Genomic DNA, 24,974 nt, shown 5'->3' with positions numbered 1-24,974 from the left:
TCCAATTTGGGACGTTTCATGTCAATGAAAGCTCTGATTTCAGCTATAGATGCATGGCTGCGGATTAGATTTATTACCTGCGCGGCCAAGCTATTGTCGCTTTCCTGGAGCGTGAGAATGAGCCGATAGAGAAGATGCCCCTTTCCTCAAGTGTATTAATCTTCCGCTTCAGAACCCGTTTTCGTCACTGGTCTCCGTCTTCGTGGATAAAGCACGTTGTGCCCACTTTGTCACAATTATCGCATGGCGTCTGGCCTGAGCACTTCGAAAGTTGTAATTTATCGCTTTTAATATGGTGTTCTGGGGTGGCCAGCTCGCCAGTGAAGTACGCTAGGCACTGATTAGTTATGAGTTAGAAAAGGTTGCTCCAGTAAGCGAATGCACCTTGTTGGGTTTAATTAGCTATTACCGCTAGACTGTAAGTGGCAAGAAGATGCACCGCAATTTAACGGAAGTATTCGCCGAACACACTAGTCTCGCCCAACTCACAAACCCCTACGCCAGCCAAAAGTTTTCCAGATCTATGACGACCCAAACACCTAATGCTTCCCCTCTTTCCCCACTAACAGGGTCCAAACATTATTTGTTGGGAAGAAGTAGACCATCGATTACCCAAAAGTCCCACCATATACGTCAAGTTTGGTCGATGTGTCGCGTAGAATTATTCTCATAAACTGTTGGAAATTTCGGGGTACTGTCTATATGTCATGAAATTGTGACGTTTATTTTATAAGAGTTCAATCGCACACTCCCTTTCGAAGCTCAATGGCTGGCCTTCAAGTGATACTTCAATCGCTTTGAGTGACTAGAGATCCTAACAAACGGAAAAATGAAGCCTTTCTCAATTTATAGATTTAATGGTAGCTTCTGCATTCAACGTTCGATCAAACTATGTGACCTTTGAACAAGTGCCACACTGTTATACAGAGGAGGTAGCTTTGAGCCCATACCGCTACTTTGAACAAATTGATTTTTAAACCAGTTCCTGTATTATAATATAGATTATATCACAAGACCCATCCAGGACATGCAAAGATAATCAAAACTGCTTCGACAGTCAATTATTAACATCCTCGTTATCCCCCTTGTCATTTCCTTTCTCGACTGTAATTTGATTACGAGAGGCTAAAGATCCCACCTCAGATGCTGCTCGTTCCTCATCCCGACGCCAAAAGTCCTTCTTACCGGTAGCAGCACGCTTGACCCATGGAGGTAAGAAACCACCAGGGACCTTCCAAGACCAAGGGTCCGACTCGTCCTTGTTTGGAGGGACAATACGGCCACCACTGACCTTTTCGAGAATCCAAGCAATGCCATTGAGAAGTATATAACTCAAAATACCGGCAATAAGACCGTAGGCGATGCTATAAGTGAAAGGCATAATAGCGATTGTGAGGAATGCAGGAATTGCATCGCCGTAGTAACGCCAGTTAATATCTGCGGCTGATTTGGCCATCAGTGCACCAACAATCACGAGTGTGCAGCCGGTAGCCCAGGCAGGAATTGAGGCGAATATGGGAGCGAAAAACACAGATATAAAGAACGCAATGCCAGTCATGCATGATGTCAACCCGGTCTTTCCACCTTCGGAAATACCGGCACCGGATTCAACGAACGCTGTCACGGGAGGGCTTCCAAAGAGTGAACCAATCGAGATAGAGATTGCATCGACCATCTAAAGAAAGGTGTGTTGGTAGACTGCTCTATGAATTTCTGGTTATAATCGGAAAACTTACATATGCGATGGCACTACCCTCGAAATCTTGAGTGCGTTCGTCAATAGCACCAGCAAACCGAGCCATCGAGTACATGGTACCAGTCGTATCCAAGATATCAACATACTATTGAAACGGGATTAATATTTGGTCCGACACCGACGAATATTGAAGGAAATATTGAAGCTTACCAGGAAGGTAATGAAAGCAAGCCCAAATTGACCCCCATGGCCAGATATATCCCACTGCTGCACTGCTAATGTATGTTTAATGGGGTGGAAGGTGACGACCTGTTTGAAGAAGTCGAACATGCTGGTTCCCAGCTCAGTGTAAGGAAAGTAGGTCACCGGCGTGGTCCGCGGCCACGAAATGATTGACACGAGGAGAATGCCAATGATTACTGCGCCTTTAATGCGGTACATCATCAATAGCGCTGTAAGAACACCACCACAGAAAATGCCTACCCACATAGTGGCGCTGCGCATCTTTTCGCTGCTGATACACAATCCGGTAGTTGAATCAATATACTGTGAAGCACATCCTGCCAGCTCGATGGGTGTATCGGTTGCACCTTGCACCAATCCGATACCAGCACTGTAAGTAAGACCAATGAGTGCAAGATAAAGTCCAATGCCGACGCCAGTTGCAAGCTTGATTGATGCAGGGAGTGCACGTGCAAGCCATTGACGCATGCCGATGAGCGTTAAACCTAAGAAAACCCAGCCCTCGACAAAGACAGCAGTCAAAGCCACTTGATACGGAACCATACCAGATCCGTGATATCCAACGACGGTGTAGGCAAAATAGGCATTTAATCCCATCCCGGGAGCCAGGGCAATTGGCAGGTTGGCGAAGAGACCCATGCAGAAAGTCGAGAGGGCGGAAATAGCTGCAGTGGCGGTCACGATGTCGCGCTTGATCTCTTGCACGCACAACAAGTACTCAGAATTGGTTGCGCAGTTGTCTGCCATGCTCTCAGCAGGGCAAATACATGTACCCCCCGTTTCAGAAGTGATGTTGCTGTTGACCGAGATGATATATGCCATAGCAAAGAAAGTGGCCAGACCCGCACGAAGCTCAGTGAAAAAAAAGCTTCCCTTTCTTTCCAGTGGCTAATTGAGTTCCAGTCAATCACGCTGTCTTTTCTCTCTATTGCGATCTCTCTGTGCCTTGCAAATGATGCAAGTAGGAGAGATGCTCTATCATGAATCACTTACATGGCCGGAATTCTCCAGACGAAACCATCTTCCCACGGGACTACGAGCGACCCGCAGATTGGTATCGTGAACCCAGGTCTTGAACCCCATACTGGTTATGTTCAAGACTACTGCGAAATGGAGAGAATGCAAGGGACTGCCACTGTCTGTTTTTATGTGACCGGAGAGCAAGGAACGAAGGAAAATAAAACTACATCGCAGGCGAAGGAAATCAATCCGGTCCTCCGCCAACCAGGTCCGTTCGATAAGAGCAACAGGAAAAATTCACCTCGAAGTCTCCTTCTTGGCTAACTTCCTCCGCCTTCGACATCCTTGGCGGGCTTGGCGAGCTGGACTCGCTTTTTTGCTTGCCAGGCAATTGGCTGTTTGGTTGCCGACAGTTCCTCTGCCATGGGTCCAGTCCTCGGCAACCCGGCAGTGGGTCCGTGTCGATAGAATTTTTTTGACAGCAGACAGCGATGAAGGGGTTCAAATTAATCAACTAACAAAGGCTGCGAATATTCTTTATTACACGTACCTGAAACCAGAGAATTTTCTGATATGCATGAAGCATAAAGACAACAACGGCGCAGTGCAACCTCTCGGGCGGGCTGAAACGCCAAGGTTACAGTTACTCCTCTTGGCGGTGGCTGGGTTCATCTGATCGAGTAGATTCAAGGGTCTACGATAAGAAATCGCCGAAAGCCGACTACATAGAGCAGATGAGTTTCCCATCGAATTCACATTATACAGACAGCTCTGAATATTGAATTAGCTTAAATATCAAAATTGTTACCCATCGTAAATGTCAAGTCCTTGGAAATTCCGTTTTGTTGGTGATTTGCTCAGCTAGATGGGTCTTATCAAACACACATTATATCAAGCGTCCTGTCACCAAGATGATGCGTATTCATGCGGATGCGTGCGATTCGCTCTCGGACTTGATATTTTGGTGGGAAGTAAAACTGGGCGCAAATTTAGATCTTTTCCGGAGAATAGGACCCAGCTTAATGAATACCAAAGGGATGGGAACCATGATAGCAGCCAGGCAACCTAGAAGAGTACCAGCCCACTGCACTCCGAGGTTGTTGAACATCTGCTTCGAGAAAAGAGGGAAGGCAGCCCCGACGGCGGACCGAATGATTGTATTTGCAGCAAATACGGAAGCGGCACTGACAATAATGTTAATATAGAACTTTGCTTCTCAGAAAGACTTCTTACAATGTGAGGTAGGAGTCGATCAAGTAGTTGAAACACTGGAGAAAAATGACATAGATGCCAAAACCAGTGACAACTCCACTCGCAGTCGGTGCCATCCAATGTATTGATCGTGTCCACCCAGTCCAACCAAACCAGAATAAGCCGACTGTGAAACACACGCCTCCCAGTATCGATGGCGGGAGACGCCATTCAGGAATGGGAATATTGTTGTTAGCTGCTAACTTCTTGGAGTATGATCTCTGATCTAGAAGAATGTATCCTCCGGCAAGCAGCTCGCCAATGATGAGCCCGATAAATGGCAAACTGCCAACGCCAAGATTCATGCCATGAATTCCTTCGAATACGACAGGGTAAGCACTTAGAAGAGCATACATCAGGCCGTATACAAAACTCATCCACAAAGATATCTGAAAAGTGGTTAGTTTGAACAACACCGGAAGTAGGTGGATTCAAGACACTTACCAAAAATACAATGGGTTCAGTGAACAGCATGCGGAATGGCCGGCTAAAGTTGTTGGTTATCAACTCTTCCCAATCCAATTCTACCTCCTCTTGTCTTGCTCGAATGCCCCAGTTGTGTGTTTGTCTGCGTAGATTGGTAGCCTTCTCCACAAGAATGGCAGGTGCATAGGTTTCTTTCAAAAAGAACAGGCATAGCACCGTAGAAAAAAACCCCATGATGCATGCGATATACATGGTCCATCTCCAGCCAAGGTATGACATAGTGATGAAACCTCCTGTGAAGGGCGATGCAAAAGGGCCAACAAAGACCGCCATAGCGAACATAGCTATTGCCACGCCACGCGTCTGATTGTTGTAGATATCTGCGAAAACGGCCGGCACAATTGCGATTGGGCTTGCTGCAAAAAATCCAGCAAAAAACCGGGTCAGCATGAGGGTCTGAACGTCTTTGCAAGTTGCAGTCCCGACAGTAAAGATCGAGTAGCCAAATACCCCCACAATTATAGGCCATCTTCTCCCAATCAATTCGCTAGCTGGAGCCCATAAAGTAGGGCCCGAAGCAAACCCCAGGACATACAGGGTCACACCAAGGATAGCAACTTCTGTGCTAATGTGAAAGTGAGGCCCTATTTCGCTCACGGCTGAAGAGTAAATAGCACTGGCAAAGGATGAGACAAATGTCGAATATGCCAGAACGATGGAAATTGCTATCTTTCGCCGCAACGGCCAATTTTGAGGATGCAAGGGATCATTCGCGTCCGTGAATTCTACAACGAATTGTTCGGGATCAGGTAGCTCAGGTGGATAAGGCTTTCCAGCACCCATTGGCATCCATTCTTCTCTTGGTAAGGGAGCTCCAGATCCAACAGTAGACCGGTGTTGCAGTCGATAGGTTTCGATACGCTCTAGCTCGACATCATTCAAATTAGTCTGTCGGCGACTGAGTGTATCCGCACGAATGGCCTCATATTCGGGCCCGTGGTGGTCTCGACCTGTTGTGATGGCAGTCAAATTGTCGCTGTCGCTCGTGTTTGATGCAAGAGGATTCGAAGCAGACAAGCTCGGCCGTTCCATTTTGCTCGATAGTACAACCGGGAGTCGGCTTTCAGACAAGATATAGGTCAGGTCTTCATGAAGTCGGAAGTGGCGGATGAGCTGGTCCCTGATTTTGGACTCTCATAGTGGCTCGGTTGGATCGGTTGTCAACGGCGTCATCAAAAGTTGGCTTCCCCGGTTTATCCGATCGATTGTGCCCAGAACCAAGGGATAGAATTCCGACCAAGGCCATGCTTGCATTTTGGTTAATCGACACTCGAGGAATAGAGAAACGAATTTTTATCACTGTTGGAATTAATTTTGATTAAAAATGGGTTCAAAAGCACTCAAAGCATCCTAAGCTCTCTCGGCGTAAGCCAGTTTGCGATAGACCGCCCGACTTATATGGCGGACGTCATACCATTCTTCAAGCCGCCTTACACTGGGTCCACCAGTCTGCGAACAGGGAAAATCCAGGACCCATCGGAACATGTTTCCACAAAGGATAAAGCTGCACTATAAGCAATTTCCTCGAATAGAAGAATTCTATTATTTGTGTATGATTAATTTTTATCTACGAGCCTCTACGTAAGAACAATTCTTTGCTCAGGCTCTTAATCAGTTGTTCGAAAGCTCTTTTATATGAAAATAAAGTCTTTCCAGATAGGCAGGTAGGAATAACAAAATCCTAAGCAATTTGGCCATCTTCGCTATGCGCTAGTAGGCTCCCTTTCGGGCGGCCCAGGAAGGTTGCGGAGCAGGCCGGGGTCTTGAATATCCAGACTTGATGGTAAACGTTGAAACCAAATCTAGCCCTGCAAGCCTTGACCCGGTCAAATCTTGTGACCAAAGCGTCAACCCAATATAATTAATACCATTGTGATTAAGAATACCTTCTGGGATCGGATACGAGACCTGGGGCCCAAGATTGTTAACTGTACGAAGAGTCAGTTTTCTATTCGATTCCACAAAGGAGGAAGCCGAGGACCGCATACTATATTTTCCAAACTGATAACCGTTGATAAATATTTGGCATCTATAGTTCGATCCATCGTTCTTCGTTGTTTCATTTTCAATGTTGGATCCGTTAAAAACAATACTCATTGGAACGTCCCAGCCGACAGGGATATCGAGTTGGAAATGAGTTGAATAAAATCGAACACCCGGCTTAGAAATCCCTTCCTTAATTGGACTAGAGATATTCCAATGGGAGCTTGGTGGTTTTGGATAGTGATACCCTTGCCTCTCGGCATACATGGAGCCTTCATTAAGTGGACCTCGGGTTTCATCAAAATATTGCTCTCCACCGAGGTTTCCAGTCATTTTCCACACAACCTCTGATTGGTCATGGCCAGAAAGCTCATAGTCCAGTATACCTTTAGGAAACTTGATCGCATCTGTACCTGGGGCTTCTTCGTCCTGGCCCATGTCATCTATCAAAACCGTAAGAACATGACGTGTCAGGGGTGCCAGAGACTTCGATATCAGGAATTTTTGATCTGATGTCTGGTCCACACTATTCCCAGTCCACGATCCAAGGTAATCAGCTCCCAACCAAACTGAGTAGCCGAAGCCTGTGCCACCGGATATATTTAACCAAATGTAGGACTCTTTGCCGCTTGCCATGAAATGGCCACGGTAAATCAAAGAGCCGGTGTGGAAACCGTAGTCCATAGCATAGAGACTGTTCGGGGTGTTCAGCTCTCTGGGGTTGTTAGTCAATGTATTCGAGCAGTTTTTCCAGACAGAATCATCGTATGAAAGTTGAATTTCTGGTAGGGAGTCAATATATCTCCACTCCAAATTTGACAACTGTGGAATTTCCAGCCTTGGGGCCTGATATCCGACTGTAGCAGACAGTTTTCCGGTTGGTTTTGTCGTTGTCTCTAGTAGCCTCCCATTGAACGATATGCTCTGCAAGTTTCCATATGGTGTGGAGATCACCTCAATCTCAGTTGTTGCATTTATGTCGCCTGTCAGTCGAAGCTGATCTTCAAAAATTTGAGCGTGTCGAATAAGATACCCAGCCTTCACGATAACTGTATCCTTTGAAGGCGACGAAAAATTCCCAACTGGTTGGGGAGCGGGTAGTTCTAGCGACCAGTAGTTGTAAGCCTCGTTCCTCCAAACCAAGTATATCTCCAGGTTCGACGATCGAATGACAACTCGTTCTGTTTCAACCCGCCAGTGTATCACCCATGTATTTCCAAGGTGATTGATCTTCACGCCGCTTCCTTGTAATATATTTGGGACTCCAAGGTGATCAGAAATTGCGAACTCGTGTGTTTCTCCCTCTCCGCCATATAAAATTAGCACACGCATCGATCCAGCTCCTCGTGCCCAAGTAAAGATTTCCGCTGATGAATAAATTATATTGATGCCGCCGACATCATAATCCGTGACATGAAATTTCGAATCACGTCCGTTCAAGAGCAAACTGCCCCCAAGCTGGGGTATGCTGACATTTCCAGTGCTAGTTGGTAGTGTGATATTGTAGTGTGTTTTTCCGGTGAAAGTGAAGTCAGCATGTCTGACCACGTAAAAATTTGATGAAGTTAAATTTCCAAGAAGTGGGGTGATTGCAATTGAGGAAGGTGCTCCGTATGAACCATTTCTACCTACACCGGGCGTGGATGTCAAATATGCTTCCGATACTTTAAGAAAATTTGCTTCCAGTTTTTGTTCGCTGAATTTTTCGCGCCAGATGCCTCGTTCTTCCGTAATAGCTGCTCCATAATCGTATGATGTGTATCCACCTTGGTAGCCAAGATTTCCCCAGTTTGTGCCACCAAAGGTCTAAGGAATGTGTCAGCCCCTGCTGGAAATCAAAGATTAATGTAATGGGGGTTCCGTCGGGTGACTTATACCATATATATATTGAAAATTTTCACACCAAAGCTGTAATTATTTTTATAAATAACTCTCACTGCCTCCTCATTCACAAGCTCCGCACACTTCTCCTCAACAAATCCTCCCCTAGAGGCTTTTTAGCACATGTAATTAACTTCAAATTAACAACAGAAATTATCTCACCATCCGCCACCTGACCCGCCCTGGAATTCTGCAATTGTGAAAGGTGTGTTTGGGCTCTCCAGCTCGTGAATAACCTGCCAGTTATATGGGAACCTGTAAGTTGGCCACGTAGTGGGGTTTGCACCTTGAGCATGTCAATAGAGGTTCAAATCGAGTCCAGCTGTGTGGCTCACAGTCATAACGGAGAGGATAGGCATCGATCCCGTAGATATCACCAGCCCCGAGACCAGATCCTGGGGCCCAATAGCCCATGACTTCGTTATCATTGATGATGAGCGGGACGGTGATGCCAACTTCACGTAGTTGCTTTTTCACGAAATCCATGTATTGTCGATTCATTTCTGTTGGGAAACTTGTCACTCCGGGCCAAGTAGAATACTCATTTTCTGGTTGTACCATTATTACCGGGCCACCATGCGTTATCTGAGCTTTTTCAATAATTCGGCCCACTGTCGTCATATAATTGATCGTGTTATTGAGGTAGCTAGGATCATTCGAACGAATGGTGGGCTCTGTTCGTAGCACCCACCCTGGAATCCCCCCTGCTGATGTTTCGGCGTTAATATATGGTCCTGGTCGAGCAATGAGATATATCCCTGCCTGTGTGGCAGCATCAAAAAATTTCTCAAGATCCCATATTCCGTTCGTGATGACATGGCCTGGATTGGCCTCTACTAGCCCCCAGTTGACGTAAAACGATACACCTGTGAAGCCCATGCTCTTGATTTTTTGAAAAACATCAAGCCAGAGATCCGGAACAGGTAGTCGGAAAGGGTGAAATTCGCCAGAGAAAATCATCACTCGTTCGCCACGAACAAAAATGGAGTGTTTATCCCACGTGATCTTTCAGCGTTTGAGTTAGTAACAGCTTCAGCGAAGACAATTTCGAAATCTTTACAATATTCTGTAATTCATTTCCTGATCGATGAGACGATGAAGAAATAGCGCCCAACACCGACAAAGGCAATGAAGCAACCCATGCTAGGAGCCAAAGCAATGGTATCATAAAATTCATCGTGCAAATAGTGTGGGGTGTGTATTCCACGAATGGCCCAACCTATCTGTGCTTTTTTGCTGCTCTATATAGATAAGTTATGTTTTACCAGGAATATTGGCTTTTTCCCCGCATCTTACCCCGACAACCTGGGTTATGATATCTGATTGAGGGATTATCTTGGGCTCGGCATGACGACCGGTTAAATTGAATAGTGGAGTAGCAGGAATTCTAGGCCTGCATTAGGATCGATTCAAATTCCAAGAGTTGGTGCCGTATGCTTTTTCGTAACTTATCACTTAGAACATAATCAGGCTAAATAAACCTCATGAATCATTGGTTATTTGATCTCATTCGTCCCTCGGGAAAATAAGTGTATGACATCATTCCTTTATCACCTCCCACTCCTTTCTTCTGGCCTTTCTTTCTGATGCAATACTCTCTATTATATTAGCTGACAGAAAAAATCATGGCTGCTCACATAAAACCGCTAATTCTGCATGCCCATTCCACCGGCCCGAATCCTGTCAAGATCGCGATCGCGTTGGAATCTCTCCATGTTCCTTATAAAATAAAATTATGGGATTTTAGCGACAATTCCGACACTGGTGTAAAAGGTGCGACATTCTTAAATATTAATGAGAATGGACGTGTTCCTGCCCTTGAAGACCCTAATACAGGAGTTATCTGTTGGGAATCCGGCGCCTGCATGAACTATATTCGTCGAGTCTACGACATGGGAAATATGATCGGACCCTCTGGCGACTCCGCACAAGACCTGGTGGACTTTGAAAAATGGGAGTATTTCCTCCTGAGTACTCTGGGGCCCATGACTGGTCAGACAAATTGGTTTAGGTATGTCTTCTCGAATAAAGAGACCTTTACCACAAGAACCTGACATTGGAAGACACTTTCATCACCAAAAGAACCAAGACGCGTTAGAAAGGTACACGGCCCAAACATACCGATGCTATGATGTTTTAGAGGGGCAGTTGAAAAAATCAGGAGGAACAAGTATTCTCCCTGGTCGGATTACGGCTGTCGACTACCATTTCGAGCCATGGGTAAGACAGCATTCCTTCGCCGGTCTTCCTTTGGAAGATTATCCTTTAGTCACAAAATGGCTTGGTCTCATGGAAACTCGAGAGGAAGTTCGAGAGGCGTATTTCAGAATTGGCGCAGCGGCCAAGAAATAGGTGAAGACCATCAGTGAAATTCAGCCGCTTCATTTATATTTCAGCAAAAACAAAAGTTTGAATGAAAAGGCAGCCTAAATTGATTGGCTCGAGAAAAATGGCGTAGAGTCTTGCAGTTTGTCCGAGTTGATTCAAGATTGATGCAACGCAAAAATGATAATATACGTTTTTTTGATCCGACATGCGAAAATTCCATCATGTGTAGACCGATAGGCAAACGCAATTTTGTCCAGAATTTTTAGGTCAGCATAAGTTGACATCTTTGATTAGTATACGATATTGATTTGCAACAGTCATTTTATTTGTTTCATTGGGCACCGTTTCTCGCCCATCCATCAGGGTCAAATTGTCACTTATCCGATACCAAAAATCATGAGTTTATTGGTATCCGAACATTGCACCAAAAGCCTGGTAATATAGTAGTTCAGCAAGAACACCATGCATGATTGAGCGAGCAAGCTAGATTTGTGTTGATTCCTATTTTAATCCAACGAACCCTGGTTTCATCATAAATCCAGATAAGGTCAGAGTTCGATACGCAGACGACCCCTTGCATAAACTTGCTGCAAGAACCTTCACCATCTTTTCAAGCAGTATGTCTCCCTTTCGTTTTTCGATGGGGTCAGTTGCGCCTATGTCGCTTCTTTTGTTCATCCTTATCATCATTTGGCCCACATGCTCATTATATCGAGGAAGTCTATATATTTGAAAGTAAGCTCGAGTGTGGCAACATGCATTTGTGACTCAGATAAGCTCAATCTTCTATACGTCAAACCAACTCGGAACAATCATCTGGCTTTGATCATTTGAAAACCCATTTCATCCGGAACTATATATGGAAGTAGATAATGTTTTTGTGGCAGGTCGAGACCCAATATCAATTTTGAATGAAAACGACAGGCAACAAGAAAATTGCTGGGTTCATTTCTGGCTCTTTGCCATTTTCATTACCAAAACGTCTCGAGGGCGCAGGTAAAGTTCAATAGGGGAAATATGTGGTATCTGGCTACCCAAACATGGAAAATCCACCGGTTGTCTTTTTTTTCTTTGGAATAGCCGCCAGTTCCTAGACCCTTCTATCTTAGGAAATTCGTCAAGCAAAAGTTATCTTTTCAATTCAAAACTCCACCTCTTTAGACAAATTCCCAAGAAAAGCTGCCTCGCAGAATATCGTATGCGCAGGATACGCAAGTTTCATGAGTCATCACGTTTGGAGAGGATTGATTATGGAGCATTTTCTTTCCCTTTGGTTTTCCTTTTTGGGGAACAGGTTAAACACTTGTGCGAGCACCTTACATGTATGTAGTACTCGGGGAAGTGTCTCCGAAGGAGTCACCACTGATGGAAGAGCGCTCTCCATCAGGCAACTCCGCGGGGACAACCCATTGAGAAACTTGAAGGTCCATCGTATGCGAGTGGTGGTTAAAGCGGCATTGCCAGCTTTTCACGGCCTTGCAATTAGGTTTCTGGCATACATGGCCCAGGTAACACTTGATAGATCGGCATGCACCTGCTTTCGGACAGGGATGCTGGAGGAGAATGTATCTCAGAACATCAACGATGGTATCTGAAACATCGCTATGATCGTATTTGCAACTCATGTCGCCACACTCCCCTGACAGATGATAACGGTTACAGACTTTGTGGTCTTTTGAACGGCGATAATACTCATCGAAAGCACCGGGAGACGGGTGAGGGCAATAAGTGTCGAGACGTTCCGCATTTTTATTAACGGGGATGAAATCCTCCGACTTTAGGGTCTGAGGTGGGAGCTGAGAGGCGAGAAACTCTTGTGAGCGGCCTAAAATAGTTGAGGTATACCACAACTGTTTAGGTGATTCTTCTGCCGAATTAATCGAAAGCTGTTGAGGCATTATGTGTTGCTTATTGCAAACATTGCCATACTTGCATATTCCCTAAAGATGTATAAGGAAGCCGCAAACAAAAGAGCAAAATTGCGTTTAAACATCAAACCGTTACCTTTTGAAAATGTTTGCACACCGGCTTCGCAGCATTCGTCAGAGTACTCGCCACCTTGCTGTTAATTGAAGTTGTGGTTGACTTGGTGATAGGTAACAGAGGATTAGACATGAATACCGAAGGCAACTCTTTTATGGGTAGGTTGAGTGCTTCGAATTCATGGTGAAACGAAGCAGCTTTGATTAGTGTAATTCGGTCGCTACGACCCCGATACGGGGTGAGCATAGACCCGAAGCCAGTGTCATGGCAGCCAGCGAAGTAAATATGCCGACATTGATTTAGGTCGATGAAAAGCCGAAACATTTCTAAAAGTAAGTCCAGTGTGTTAGGATATGTATTGGTATATAATGGGTACCCAGTCAAGATGAATTCAAATGTAGTAGAATGTACCTCGGATTTTGAAATCACTGCCTTCTTTTTTCTCCGCTGCATCGACGAAGTCAAATAGATCCTGGGCCCGATTGAAGGCAGATGTGAACGGCGCCAATGACCGCGCCTCATGGCCGACCAACCCAGCCCGGGCAAGGACCTTGGAGAGGCCCAGCATATTGGCATAGACACGAACCATGATCCGGCACTGATCAGCCTGCATTCCCATTGTGGAATGCATCAGTTCTCTGATGGAATCGCTCAATTGTCGAGCGGCGTTGACCCCCCCCTCACTCCCGGATTTGATAAAGTGGTCCTTGAACTATAAATAGGGATTGGTCAGCAATTTAAAAACAACGGATATGCAGACTATTGCCAGACAGCGCCCTTACTAGATACCCATCACCATCCACAAGTACTAGCACAAATGGGTTGCGTTCCTAGAGATCGCCCATCGTCAGCTCTGTCGATCTGCTTCCGTCAGGCACCGAAGAGCTTCATACCTGACCACGAGCCTGTCTTTTGTATTTCTCGCGGCCTTCTTTGACTTCCTCGTAGTCACTTTTGAGGGAGCTGTAGTCTTTCAGAAGGTTCCGGAACTGCTCGAGGACATTCTGGAGTTGTTCATGGTGTTTTTCGGTTTCCCGAGACAAGGATCCCAGATGATTGTTCAGGGACTCTATATCGGAATCCCTCAGCATGTTGACAGAGTCACCGGAAAGGCATCTGCCTATCCCCTACAAGAAGAAAAACACAAGTTAAGTCACCGGCATCCAATCCAGGTCCAAATCAGGGTAAATAAGCCCAACTGCGCTTTGTTTGCCTCTAGGCAGCTGCTAAAAACGGTGCGGAAGAAAACAAATTTGTAGTTGCGTGGCAGGCGGTCAGCGCGGTTGAGGGTGGGGGGGGCGTCAGGTGATGAAACAGGCAGTTTGCATTGTTCCTTCAATGCATCGGCCCGGTCGGTTCACCTTCTTTCACACCTCTTCTTACCCTCTCCCACTGTCCACGGAGATGCGGTCGACAAATCTCGCACAATGACTTGAACCCCTGTGAGATTTATGGTCTGTACCATGCCAGCAATGCTAGCCATGCTAATAATCCCCACTCTGGGGTCTGGAGTCTGTCACTCTCTTCCGGCTTGATTGACGCTTCAACGCGGATGACTATCCATGTACTGAGTTGCATAGACCGTCGTAAGAACCAATATCTTTGAGGCTAGAGATGCAATCAACTCTCCTTCACTACTCTACCGCCATGTGTGACTCTCTGTCCTTTCACATGACCCAGCGCAAGTGAAAACAATGAAGCATGGTGGACAATCTAGAAGCACAATGTTGTCACAGCAAGAGGTATACTATCCTGTGCATGTAATTCTGACTAAGATTTGCTTCGCCCATATAATAGACTGTCGTCCATCATAAGGAAACTGTTGGGCTCCGTTCCCCTGGTCAACACCACTGACTCTCATCACAACTGAATTTTCATTTGGTAGTGCAATTGAACTAAGTCCCGAGTGAAAGGGCCGGGCTGCCTTTGGGGTGCTGTCTCTGGGCCGATGTGCAAAAGCTCCATGGGGTTATGCTTCTATATAGACCTGGCCCCGTGAAATGGTTAGTTTGCCCGAGTATTGCGCCTATTTCAACATTTCAGACTGTGGAATGTCTACTCCCCGTTGACCTTGGGGATTGTGAGGACTTGGATAGATTCCCCGACTGAGCTTCTTTTGATACACTTTTATGACAACAACATTGGATCAAGATGTGCCCGCAACTTGCATTGCCTTCTAGGTCCTAGATTCAATGGACAATTAAATATTAGGATCGGGAGGTATCATGGATAATAAAAGCTATTGCCCAAGAAAAGCTCCCAAGCATAGTATAAGCCGACACAAGCACGAAAGCCAAATTGCCATTACAGTATTGTTTCACTTCCCATGATTTACCAGTAGTAAATGACTACGTCAGTAGAAGATAAATGCATAATCTGTCTTGTGGTGACTGGGGCATGAAACAGTGTCATGTTGGTACTTGTAGGCCAAGGTCACAGCCATGAGTGTTCGAACCATGGCGCAGCGTCCGGCCGGTTTCTCCCCATATTGTTCGCCGATCACAGTCCCCAAGAAATGTCTTAAGAATGCTAGGCATCCCTGGAATTCGATCTGAATATTCCGTCGTGCACTTTTTTGACCTTGATATTCGTTAGGTTGGCGTAAGTCTCTATTTAATTGCATTAGAAGGGTTTCCTATACATTGCTAATAGGCAACTTTTTATCAATTGATCTAGCGCTCGCTCAGTTGTGCCTCCTAACGATCGTGAGTCTTTTATGCATCATAAATTTACTAATGAGACCTGCCTAGGAAGCTCCTTTGCTGCAAATATATTTTGCCTTGAGTAGGAAGACCCCAGGTCTCCTGCTAAGCCTGCTTGCTAGTGGTATTCTTGTTTGAAAGTTGGTCAAATAATATCTGGTTTAAATGATTCCTAGAGAGTGATCAGATATCATTCTAGATATTTAAGTATATCGATTTAGCTATATCTCAATCGGGCTCAGGATTCAATTGACCAGTTGCGAGCGTTGTAATTTAGCAAAATATCCAAAGTTGGGAACCAATACTTGCCTTATATAGGCGGAATTATCACAAGAACAAAAGCCCTTCTCTGGCTATCGTAGATCTACTTTATCAGTTATCTAAATGTTTAGCGATACTTCAAGTTGCTAATCAAGTAGTAGGTTGTTGAACTAGTGGCTATCAATATCGATAGATTTTTCCTTTGAATATTATATTCAGAAGAAGCGAGGACCTAATTACAGAGCTCTCAGCCCCGGAGCCGTCTATCCACGAAAACCAGGGAGTGAAGATTGGTGGTGTGTTCCCAATGCTAGTGGAATAATAGGTTCGAAGTACGATCATGCTTAGCCCCTCGGCCAGGGTAATACTCAGGCTAATACTCAGGCTAATCCCGATTTGGTATGCAGGATGTGAAGTGGAGTTTCCGACTACAAATCCAATGCGACCGAAGCCAATTAGATGCAACAATCGTCTCTTCGGGGCCGAAGCAGAGCTCATGTGAAAATGGATAATGGAAGATTGAAAGTGACGGGGATCGACAGCCGACCGGATCGAGGGGGTCTTGGAGGTCAATTTGAGGAACCCAGGAGCCTTTCTCTCTCATGACAATAAGATTGTGTGGGGTTGGGCTGTCAGCCTCGGTTTGGACTGATCGGACCCTCGTCATGGAGATTTAAACCCTTTCCTATCCCTGCATCCCCAGTTCCCCAAGTTCCCCAGACCTCCCCGGCCTTGCACCTCGGCAGTCGCTGCATGAAATTCGCGACTCCTATCCGTCCCACCATGAAAATTGTTCTGTTTTCCCTGAGTGCATTTGCACTCTATGCGATTTTCTACTTCTCCTATGTCAACGGACTGGATGAGCTGGCCCGCCATGCGGTGGCATCCGGCAAGCTGCCGGGACTCGATGCGCCACTCCGCACACTCTATACTGGATTCGAGCCCATCGATCACATCTTAACTCTCTTGACAACCTTTTTCTACCCATCGCTCGATGGTCAGAGTTCAACTCTGATGCTGCACAGTATCGGCTTTTCGGGCACTTTTGGGGCTGCGTGGACGTTGATGGTGCTCGAGTCATGGCGAAAGGGCAATGCCGGCACCATAGCGGCTTAGTAGGTCTCCTTGTGCCCCTATTCTTCCGATCCCCCGATGTCTTCAAGAGGCAAGAGATGAAGGAAAACAGAAGAAGAATTCGTACATGACCACACCACTGACAAATTACCCAGCCCGGCGATCTTTGGCCTGACGGCGCAACTCATGACCTTTGCCTTTGCGACGCCGCTGCTCTGTGCTCTTCAACTCGGCAATTCTATCACCGCTCGTCGGCCCCATGCGGACAATATTCGGGTCCCGCGCGTTGTGCTGGCGGTGCTGCCGCTCGTTTTTGTGATAGGATACGTGGTCCCGAGCCAAATGATGGTGTTGCCGGCCCCGTCTGTGATTTCCATTGACCTGAAGCAAATCGCAATTGCGGTCTGGCAACCCTGGCCCGCTTATGTATCCATCCTGACCACAGTCGCCTACTGGGTTCTCTCCCCGATCTTCCCAAATGACCGCCGGGCTTCCATGTCTGGTCTACGATGGGTGTATGCGTCTGCTTTTGCAAATGCGACCCTGACTCATCTGATCTCCTGGCTTCTGCCTCTGGCGACAGTCGTTGCTCCAAGTCTGTTTGCAGAACGCTTTGTGGATGCTCTACACCCGTCCAAGGTCTTTGCGATTCCTCTGCCCTGGTCTGGTCTCAAGGTTGCTACGGTGGCGGAAGGTGTCCATGTCTTCTTACGGTGGGACTATCTCATTGGGTCTGCAGGGATTTTATTATGGGCTCTCAGGCTCCATACCGTGGCCCATAAGCCGATCCTGGGCACCGTCTCCTGGCCTAGTTTGTTGATCAAGGTGGGCCTACTGACAGTGGTATCAGGACCCACCGGTGCTGCAGTCGAATTGATGTGGGAGCGTGATGAACTTGTGTTTACTGAGACTGAGGGATCTCGCCAACAGGTTTCTAAGACCAAGAAGTCATCTTGATCCATGTGCATGGACGACAGTTCAAGGGGTCGCAGGAAACTGGCTCACAGTAGCCCGTAAGCGGAACTAGAGTTGGACAGGATTGATTTGTTCCAGGACACCAAAAGATTGCCTGGAGTTAAGTGTATAGCAATAAAACCGTAGAAATCCCATCACGGTTCTCTTCTGGTGAGAGAGAGAGCTTCATAGCGACGCTCGAACGGAATAGTCGACAACAAATGTGGTGATGATTTGAAGAGACTCTAAGAGCATTTTTCAACAGCTGTCCCTCATTGACCATTCTACGGTAAATAATTAGATACATGTCTTCTAAACCTAGAGCAATTGGATCTCCCATCGACGGCATTTTCTCCCACGTGCATAGTTGGTGCCACAAATGGACTTCTGACTCATCCCGCCTGAGCACCGGTACTACTGACTAATAATCGCTGATCTGGGTGAGAAATGAACACGAAAACAGCTCCCTCGTCAATCACCAGGTGCGTTTTTTAAATCTCCAATGCACTGAAGGGTGTCTAATTCGGCGAGTCTCACGTCTTTTTTCATCATGGCCAGTCGATCATTCCCCTCTTCCTCAATAATCCAGTCTGTTTCATCACACAAAATGATCGGCCAGCCCAGAGTTTTCAAAGACGGGCTCACTATAACCAGAGCTACACCTGAGGATGTTAAAGCCATCAAAACAATGGTTGATGCTGCATATGCCAAATATATCGACCGCATTGGAAAGCCTCCAGCCCCCATGACTGAAGACTATCAAGAAGTTATCCAGTCCCGGGAGGTGTTTGTTCTGAGAGAGAAGATCAAAACAGTCGGCTCCATTGTGCTTATGTATGATGCCGACTCATCCTCGGCCAAAATCGACAACTTGGTAGTAGACCCGATGAGCCAAGGCCGAGGGTATGCACGAGTCTTGATGGAGTACGCAGAGGAGATCGCAAATTCCGAAAACCTCTCGGCACTGACGCTTTATACCAATGTTAAAATGTACGAGAATTTGGAAATATACCGACGAATGGGCTTTGAAGAAATTGGAAGAAGAGAAGAAGATGGTTACGACCGCATTTACTTTCGCAAGAATTTGAGTAAATACGCGGGAGAGATCAAACTACATTAAATCATGACGTGGACGTTGGTGCGGAATAGGAGGTGAAGAAAGACTGTTGATTCGTAGTCGATATATATATACCAACGTTAAATCATTGCACCCACAACTTGTTACAACGGTGCTAGTATTTTTGTTCCGTTCCGGGCAAAGCCAAGGGCACAAAAGCCCAGAATACATGGCAGGGAACACTATTGATTCACCATCAGTGACCGCCTATACTTCTAGATAGCAAAATTCTTTACTCACACATATGATTGGAGAGCTAGGAGAAAGGAGCGGTGGACAAGCGAATGCAGGATCGCAACAGCCCAGACGCGACCCCGAAGTAACACAAACATTGTTGGCCGGACACTTGTCCTTGCGTAAGTCTCGACTTGTAGACAGTTTGGTGAGGTTTGAGGTACTTACACACGCGCTAGTAACTGAGCAGAATGTTGTGTTTGTGGGACAAGCAGCGCAACTGCCATTAATACAGTTCTGGGTTCCGGTACACTGAAATATCGAGGTCAAATTACAATCCATCGAAAGTGGGTAATTAATCTCACAGTTCTACCACACGTCCCACAGTTTCTCGGATCATAGGTCATGTTAGTACAGGTCCCAGAGCAACAATTTAACGAAGTACCGGTACACTGGTAGATAAATAATAAGCCACTAATTTTCCATACTAAAGAAGAGCATTGGAAACTCACCGTATTGGTGCAGGATCCACATGTCGAAGCATTTGTATTCAAATTTGTGCATATGCCTGAGCAACAGGTCGGAGATGTTGTTGGACACTTCGAAAATTCAGCAAGTTATGGAGAAGTGACCAGCCTTGGGGAGTGGGGGAGGAATATTCCCATGAAATGATCATGGAATAGAAGTTTCTTACCGATATTCCGCAAGTTCCGCAATTTTTAGGGTCTGTCAGAACAGTTGTGCAATTGCCAGAACAGCAGTTTAGAGAAGTAAGTGGACACTTTGTGTGAAAAAATATAGGTCATAATTGCTCCCACGCTTTATTGTTATACAATTATAAGAGCTTACAGTATTATTACACGTTCCGCATGTCAGTGGATTCGTATTCAAATTTGTACAAACTCCTGAGCAACAAGTAGGTGATGCTGTGGGGCACTAAATTAATTCAATGTGAGATATACTGATTTTATCTTGGAATAATGTGCAGAAGGGAAGATATACCACAATACCACAAGCTCCGCAATTCCTTGGGTCGGTACTGAGATTTGTACAATTTCCTGAACAGCAAGTGGGAGAGGTGGTATTGCACTAATTTCATGATTAGAAAAGATTAGACCATTGTGATTCCTTTCCGCAGAGATCAATCGATGTTATGAATATTTACCGCCCTGGTACATGTCCCACACCTCAGAGGGTTGGTATTTAAATTCGTGCATGATCCAGCACAACAGGTTGGTGACGTAGCGGGGCACTATGGAAATTCAGGAGTCAACTAATTGATTTCCCGATAGAATTTATTTTGGACTGTCGGGCATACCGTGTTATTGCAGGATCCACAATTTGTGGCCGAGGAATTTAGATTTGTGCACACCCCTGAGCAGCATGTGGGGGTTACCACAGAACACTAATTTTTGATCGATTAGACCCGAATAGATCAGAAGGACAGATGGAAGTACTGTTGTGTTACATGTTCCGCAACGTATAGGGCTAGTGTTCAAGTTGGTGCATATTCCGGAGCAACACGTGGGTGCAGTTGCAGGACACTTTGAATAGTTAAAATATCTAAATTTGGTGCGAGCTCAATGGAAATCTCTTACAGTTGTATTACAGGAACCACAAGTTAATGGATTAGTGTTTAAGTTTGTACACCTACCGGAGCAGCATGTCGGTGATGTGACTGGACACTATATTCATAACGATCTCAATGAGTGCACGACTGAACAATAAAAGCAAAGGATTCAAGATCATACGGTTGTATTGCAAGTACCACAACGTGCAGCTGTTGTGTTCAAATTTGTGCATACCCCTGAGCAGCAAGTAGGTGATGTGGATGGGCACTAAATTTTAGCCTCAATTAGAACCGCTATGACCAAAATGCCGATATGAAAAGAGTTGAAATAGTAAAGTAATCTTACACTTATATTACACGCTCCACAACGTGATGAAGTATTACTCAAATCATAACAAATGCCCGAACAACAAGCTGGTGATACACCGGAGCACGGTGCCGCTGAACATGAGCTGCAGTGATTAGGATCGTTGTTGAGATTAGTGCATGTGCCGTTGCAGCATGTGGGCTGGACTATAGAGCACTTTTGAAAGGCAGGTGATAAGTAATATCCTAAAATATATCAGAAAAATTATCATACCGTAATATTGCAGGTCCCGCAGTGTAAATTATCACTATCAAAATCCGTGCATATCCCGATACAGCACCCAGGGGCTGTGCCATTACAAGGTGCGGCAGTACATGAGCCACAATTATAAGGATCTGTGGCAACATTTGTGCAATTTCCGGCACAGCAGTTGGGTCGTGCTGTGCTGCACTATCGAGTGAGTTGAATGTTAATAATCAAGCTCAACGTGATCTTTCAGAATATTTATCACAAACAGTAGTATTGCAAGCTCCACAATTAGAGCTGCTTGAGTTCAAATTGGTGCAAAAACCTGAACAGCAGGATGGCAAGGATGCAGAGCACTATCTTGCATTTAGATACAGATCTCTAATTTCGAACTCAAAACAACTTGAATCAATAAGCAAACTAACTCGATTGGAGCATGAGCCACAGTTCACTGAGCTAGAGTTGAGATCTGCACAAGTTCCATTGCAGCAAGCAGGAACTACGCCGGTACAGGGGGCGTGGTACAAGACCCACAACGACGGATATCCGTATTTAAATTCGTACAACTTCCCGAGCAACAGGTCGGGTTTGTCGCGGGACACTAATAATGATTTTGAAATTAGCTTTCTTTGGAAAGCATCATTGGAATGTGACAATTTGTGTTCAAGTATCCTATTCACTTACAATTGTACTGCACGATCCACACCGGGCAGGATTAGAGCTCAAATCAGCACATGTACCAAAGCAACAAGCAGGCGATACGCCTGTACAATTCGTTCTACAAGCACCGCAATTGTTTAGATCAGAGTTGAGATTTGTACACAGTCCTGAACAGCAGGTAGGTGAGGCTGTAGAGCACTATCCAGAATATGTAAGTCAATAGACGTAGCAGGGGTATTATAACGAAGGAATGAGACTGACTGTGGAGTTACAAGAGCCACATCGTAATGGATTAGAATTTAAATCAGAACAGACCCCACTACAACAAGCTGGTGTCACGCCAGTACATGGAGTTGCTGTACAAGACCCACAATGATCAATATCAGTGTTTATATTGGTGCAAGCACCCGAGCAGCAGGTCGGCAAATCTATTGTGCACTGTACATAAATTCATTAGCTATTCATACTGCATGACTGATGAGAAAGACATACAGAACTATTGCAAGATCCACATCGTAATGGGCTGGAGCTGAGATCATAGCAATTACCCGAGCAGCAAGCTGGGACTATGCCTATACAAGGTGAAGCTGTACATGATCCACAGTAATTTATGTCAGTATTGAGATCTTTACATGCGCCAGAGCAGCACGTGGGAGTTAAGGCTGCACATTGTGTAGTGCATGAGCCGCAGTGACTAGGGTTACTCCCCACGTTGGTACAATTGCCAGAACAACAAACTGGAGACGTGGCTGGGCACTAGATTTATTGTAGACAGCATTAATAGGGTTCGCTAATTCCGGGCATGAGACTCCAGATTTCGAGTTAAAAAAAAACTCACAGTATGATTACACGCGCCGCAATTCAAAGTACTTGAGCTCAAATCATTGCAAGAGCCCGAGCAACAAGCAGGCAAGACTCCCAGACAGGGGGCAGCAGTACAGGATCCACAGTGATCAGTGTCATTGCTTAGGTTTATACAAGCTCCTGAACAGCAATTCGGGGCACTGCCATCGCACTAACACTATATTAGGGAGGTAAACCGAGGAGTAAAATACCTATTGATAAGTATTACTCACAGTTATATTACATGATCCACAGCGTAGGGGATCAGCTGCCAAATCATGACACCTTCCCGCACAACAGGCGGGCAGTGCTCCAGAACACTAGAGGTAATCATGAGTTCAAGCCGTAGATCAAGCGTTGATTCAAATGCACTATCAAAGATGTCGACCCACCGGTGCTGCTTCGCATGACCCACAATGTGTTGAGTTAGCATACAGATTAGTGCAAGATCCTCCGCAGCACCAATTATATTGCCCATTGCACTATTCTATCTTAGTGATGGCTTGTCGGAATGGGTTTTCATTCTTTTTTGTTCTTCATAACTTACCGCATTACTACAAGATCCACAATTAGAATTGTTTGTAGCCAGGTCAACGCAGTTTCCTGAGCAACAGCTAGGCATAGTTGCAGGGCATAGATGATTGACACATGAGGTTAGGCAAGATCCACAATGATCGACACTGCTACTAAGATCTGCGCATGTTCCAGTACAACAAGCGGGTTGAATGCCGGAACACTATTTCAATGAGGTTGTTAATCAAAAGTCGAGATCTCGCTAGGTTTGATAGGAGCTTACGGAAGTATTGGTGCTGCAAGCTTCTGCAGGGCCATATGAAATTAGTGAGCTGTATTCGATATTTGAGCATGACTGAGATGTCCCCTGTTGTCAATTAGAAATCTGATATGATCAATGTCCGTCTTTTCTGAAATCGGCTGAGGGTTCAAGGGTTCGCTGCCCTTACATCACTCTGTGGAGAAGATGATTTTGACTGGTAAATACTATGGGTGCGGGGAATAGTCGCGTCTCCTGTCACGGCAGCTTTAACCTCAACACTGGCCTCATGAAAACTAAGAAAAAGACCTTCTTTTATATCAGCACCTGACTTCATTTGATTCAAATTCCATCTGTCATGGACATCGTGGAGATTTTCAATCCCAGCCGGTTCTTACCAAATATCAGTATCGAAGGTGTCAAAATTTTGGCGGTATCAAAGATTGCCATGACTGGAGTTGTAATCGACCCTCCCAGGCCAATTACCAATAGATGACAAACTGAGACTCAACCTATCAATAAAATGATTCAAAGGAGCAGTTGACCGGTGTTTATCGAAATATGCGAAAACATAGGCAGGTTTGAGTATCACCCTCTCAGTGAGGGATGCAACGCTGCGTTGAACTAAACGGGTGCTTTAGGTCAGTTGTGTCACATGTATATGGATGTACTACATATACTACATTCATGTATCTTTGAAAAGATCTCAATTTCAATTAATCTATGTAATCGTGTCACATTTCTTTGGGTATATGCCCAGGTTTTACATCACCTGTCGATCCTTTTGAGTACATACTGCAGTATTATCAAAGGCGTGGAGAATTTCTCGGTTCAATCTTGTAAAGCAACCTGCAAAGATAAGACAGGCCGCATCTAGATCGTATTCCCTAACCATCTTGGGATAAATGTATTACCTGCAGTGGATCTGTAGATTCATAGGAAGTAGGACAATATAGTTGAAGGTCGGCTTTTCCGGACAGCCTCGCACCTGTGAGAACTGAAAAGAAAAGAAAAGCTATCTTCATATTCAATGCCAGCTGTCGACCTCTCCGCCGGCGAAACTTTTCTGCTAAAGTTAGACGCGATTGGACCCAAGCAAGGTGGGTCGCCATAGTAACTTCTAGATCTAATACCAAAAGAAAACAGGGCTGCTTCGCGCATCGTTCTCTTACCTCCCAGGATCAAAACTCTCGGGGTTCAGAAATAAAGTCAAATCACACTGAGTGGTATTGCTTTGAGTATTGACCGTCATTCCCGTGGAAGCGTAGTTGCGAAAATGTAGTGTCCTCGGAATAGTGATCTGGAAGGAGACCCAGGTTGGTCCGTAAAATCATAAAGCTTATGCTATAGGGACATCAAGGATTCAAAATTAACATCGCCGTAGTTGCCTTTCAAATGATTTGACTTATCAGGCAATAGTAAAGCAAGAGAGCAGTCCAGATAAGGTATATCAGAGTCACTGCAGCAGTGTCCAATCTTGCGA

General features: G+C 45.4%; 8 protein-coding genes across 8 annotated transcripts; 3 read left to right on the top strand and 5 right to left on the bottom strand.

Annotated features, from left to right (window-relative positions):
• Positions 1–1,057: 1,057 nt before the first annotated feature.
• On the bottom strand, positions 1,058–3,022 carry N7462_005349 (NCS2 family permease; the record flags this gene model as incomplete). Its single annotated transcript, XM_057077067.1, has 4 exons — positions 1,058–1,675; positions 1,737–1,841; positions 1,907–2,827; positions 2,933–3,022. The coding sequence occupies 4 exons, from the start codon at positions 3,020–3,022 to the stop codon at positions 1,058–1,060; spliced, it is 1,734 nt and encodes a 577-aa protein (XP_056932647.1).
• A 799-nt stretch (positions 3,023–3,821) lies between these two features.
• Positions 3,822–5,668, bottom strand: N7462_005348 (MFS transporter; the record flags this gene model as incomplete). Its single annotated transcript, XM_057077066.1, has 3 exons — positions 3,822–4,083; positions 4,133–4,539; positions 4,595–5,668. The coding sequence occupies 3 exons, from the start codon at positions 5,666–5,668 to the stop codon at positions 3,822–3,824; spliced, it is 1,743 nt and encodes a 580-aa protein (XP_056932646.1).
• Positions 5,669–6,346: 678 nt separating this feature from the next.
• Positions 6,347–9,505, bottom strand: N7462_005347 (glycoside hydrolase family 35 protein; the record flags this gene model as incomplete). Its single annotated transcript, XM_057077065.1, has 5 exons — positions 6,347–6,564; positions 6,625–8,425; positions 8,557–8,605; positions 8,663–8,786; positions 8,836–9,505. Coding segments are annotated over 5 exons (2,862 nt in total), but the record flags the coding sequence as incomplete, so codon positions are not given.
• Positions 9,506–10,125: 620 nt separating this feature from the next.
• Positions 10,126–10,852, top strand: N7462_005346 (glutathione S-transferase family protein; the record flags this gene model as incomplete). Its single annotated transcript, XM_057077064.1, has 2 exons — positions 10,126–10,511; positions 10,564–10,852. The coding sequence occupies 2 exons, from the start codon at positions 10,126–10,128 to the stop codon at positions 10,850–10,852; spliced, it is 675 nt and encodes a 224-aa protein (XP_056932644.1).
• A 1,292-nt stretch (positions 10,853–12,144) lies between these two features.
• On the bottom strand, positions 12,145–13,902 carry N7462_005345 (uncharacterized protein; the record flags this gene model as incomplete). The annotated part of the gene is made up of 5 exons (XM_057077063.1): positions 12,145–12,768; positions 12,833–13,137; positions 13,223–13,523; positions 13,594–13,641; positions 13,705–13,902. The coding sequence occupies 5 exons, from the start codon at positions 13,900–13,902 to the stop codon at positions 12,145–12,147; spliced, it is 1,476 nt and encodes a 491-aa protein (XP_056932643.1).
• A 2,655-nt stretch (positions 13,903–16,557) lies between these two features.
• N7462_005344 (uncharacterized protein) lies at positions 16,558–17,805 on the top strand (the record flags this gene model as incomplete). Its single annotated transcript, XM_057077062.1, has 2 exons — positions 16,558–16,889; positions 17,004–17,805. 2 exons carry the CDS (start codon positions 16,558–16,560, stop codon positions 17,803–17,805), a joined length of 1,134 nt encoding a protein of 377 aa, XP_056932642.1.
• A 604-nt stretch (positions 17,806–18,409) lies between these two features.
• On the top strand, positions 18,410–18,922 carry N7462_005343 (GNAT family N-acetyltransferase; the record flags this gene model as incomplete). Its single annotated transcript, XM_057077061.1, has 1 exon — positions 18,410–18,922. The coding sequence occupies one exon, from the start codon at positions 18,410–18,412 to the stop codon at positions 18,920–18,922; it is 513 nt and encodes a 170-aa protein (XP_056932641.1).
• A 4,032-nt stretch (positions 18,923–22,954) lies between these two features.
• N7462_005342 (uncharacterized protein) lies at positions 22,955–23,271 on the bottom strand (the record flags this gene model as incomplete). Its single annotated transcript, XM_057077060.1, has 2 exons — positions 22,955–23,201; positions 23,267–23,271. 2 exons carry the CDS (start codon positions 23,269–23,271, stop codon positions 22,955–22,957), a joined length of 252 nt encoding a protein of 83 aa, XP_056932640.1.
• Between the last annotated feature and the right edge of the window lie 1,703 nt (positions 23,272–24,974).

This window comes from Penicillium macrosclerotiorum, assembly GCF_028827735.1.
Source record: "Penicillium macrosclerotiorum strain IBT 26536 chromosome Unknown utg000006l_segment0_segment0, whole genome shotgun sequence".
In the NCBI taxonomy this organism is placed as follows: Eukaryota; Fungi; Ascomycota; class Eurotiomycetes; order Eurotiales; family Aspergillaceae; genus Penicillium; species Penicillium macrosclerotiorum.
Note: the sequence above shows the minus strand (reverse complement) of the source record. Positions and strands in the feature narration are given on the sequence as shown.